Source organism: Cyprinodon variegatus, unplaced genomic scaffold, assembly GCF_000732505.1.
Source record: "Cyprinodon variegatus isolate N-32 unplaced genomic scaffold, C_variegatus-1.0 Scaffold373, whole genome shotgun sequence".
In the NCBI taxonomy this organism is placed as follows: Eukaryota; Metazoa; Chordata; class Actinopteri; order Cyprinodontiformes; family Cyprinodontidae; genus Cyprinodon; species Cyprinodon variegatus.
Window position 1 is genome coordinate 190518 of NW_015150826.1, and position 2029 is coordinate 192546.

Below are 2029 nucleotides of genomic sequence, written 5' to 3' on the forward strand. Positions count from 1 at the left end.
TAACTGGGTCATTATTTAATTCTAAAGTTTAAATCAGTGGGCTGGTGCCAGGGCCGAAAATGGTTCCCAGTCTGAGGCTGCTGGTGGTTCTGGGGTAGATGGACCCTCTGACTGCAGGACCACAGGCTGATTCCGTCTCCACCGTGCAGCAGACATCCATCTGTGGTTCCCTCTGGGTTAAAGCTGCTCAGTCAGGTCTGACCTTCATCAGACTTTGAGCTGCTGGTTGTTATCAGAAAGCAGCTTCATGTCTGAGATGATGATGATGATGCTGGTCACGATTCATCCTTATTTCACCTCACATGCCTCCATTTTTATACCAGTCTGTTCAGTTTTTTATTTATTTATTTCTCAGTTTTAAATGGATGGTCCCATTTATTACAAACATAATCAAAGGTGATTATTAGAACCATAAAGGTTTCAAACCGCCGCTGGTGTCTCTCCACCATAACCCGGGTTACTCACTTGTCCGCGGAGGTCTCGCTGCCCGCATCGCTGTGGCCCTGAACCGGGCTGCAGAAGCCCCGGAAGCCGCCCTCCCTGCCGGCGGGCTGCGGGGCTGCCCACCCGCTGAACGGACCTCTCAGCGCGGCTCTGAGCGGCAACCTGAGCGGGCTCTGGAGCAGCTCCCAGACAGCCGCCGAAGAGCGGAAAGGCAACATTTTATGGCTGCCTTTAAAGACCGACTGAGTTCCTCTGACTTTATCGATTCCAGGAAGGTTGAAATAAACCAGGAAAAGTGACTTTTTGCTCCTGATAAATTCCTACTAACGGTTATTCCTGCGACTCTCCGGCTCTGAATGACACAACCTACCCTTTCTCCCGGCAACGCATTTCATTGGACGAGCTCCTCCCCTGCTTGTATCCGATTGGCTGATATGACCGTCAATCACTAAGACCGTCCCACCCACTGTTGACCTGATAACAATACTAAAAAATGTGTCCTTACGTGTTTTATTATTTATCAGAGCCGTTTCAGGCGTTTTAATTCCCACAAAACACACTATTTTTATTACATTAAAACACCTAAAAATAAATAACAGATAAAATGGCAATTATACAAAGGGAATAATTAATTATACCATTTAGATCTATTTGAAAACAATAATTTAAAAAATAAACTTACAATCTTTTATTTGGTTTTCTTGTAAAAAGAAAAAAAATGAACGGATAAGTTCGTGTTAAAAAATAAATAAAAGATGGAGAAAAGAGATAAAATTCCGTTGCTGCTGGGGACCATCTTATCCTGCTGCGACACCTTGTGGACATGTTTGGGTACTGCACCCAGTCGACTCATCAGTGAATGTGACCTTTACAGGCATTTAAAAACTTCAGCGCCATCTGCTGGAGAGACTAAATATTGGCGTTTAAATCTTTATTCTGACCTTTTTAACCCGTGTAGGTGATATTTGACACAGAGCATAAACTAATGGCCCACTAAAACGATTTGCTCATTGGAAACTATTTGCTGATCTGTTTTTCCTCTCTTGGCTCTTGTAGGCTTTATCTAAATCTCTGCAAACTCCTCCCACCTGCACCTCGAAGGAGGATAAAACAAAACAGATTAGAGCTGACTCCTGTGAACTTGGACATGAAATATTCATGGGCTGAGATCTGAAAGCAAAGAGAAGAAAAAAATTCCTTCGTTTGATCAGAAATAAAGGGGACTTCCAGTGAAAATTACAGAAAACGAACAAAAAAAAAAAATCCCTTGTTTTTGTTCAGATGCAGAGGAAATTATGAAATTCAGTTGCCTGATGTTCATATCTGTAGCTTTGTGCTTGTTTTTTTGCAACCACCGTCGACAGGATTAAAATGAGATGTGTCCAAACACGCTTCAAGCATTCTGCACCTTCCAATTCATTGTTTAATTTCACTCTATTACAGTTGCATGCAAAGTCTTAATCCAATTAAGCCATATCTCAGTGCGGCTCCAGCTGCTAGTTCTTTCAGGTTGTATGAAAAGGGTTGGGAAACGTTTGCAGTTATGGCCCAAAAACAAACTAACTTTATTTTTTTAAAGTTGGGA

At 42.4% G+C, this 2029-nt stretch overlaps 1 protein-coding gene across 2 annotated transcripts in view; it reads right to left on the reverse strand.

The window, feature by feature from the left end:
• The window catches only part of gls (glutaminase), a 17257-nt gene extending 16445 nt beyond the window's left edge, over window positions 1-812 (reverse strand). The window contains exon 1 of one of the 2 annotated variants that reach the window (XM_015386661.1): window positions 466-662. In XM_015386661.1, the coding sequence (XP_015242147.1) occupies window positions 466-662 (197 nt within the window). Of the gene's footprint in view, window positions 1-465 lie in introns of both variants that reach the window. The other variant, XM_015386662.1, reaches the window with a different exon arrangement.
• Between the last annotated feature and the right edge of the window lie 1217 nt (window positions 813-2029).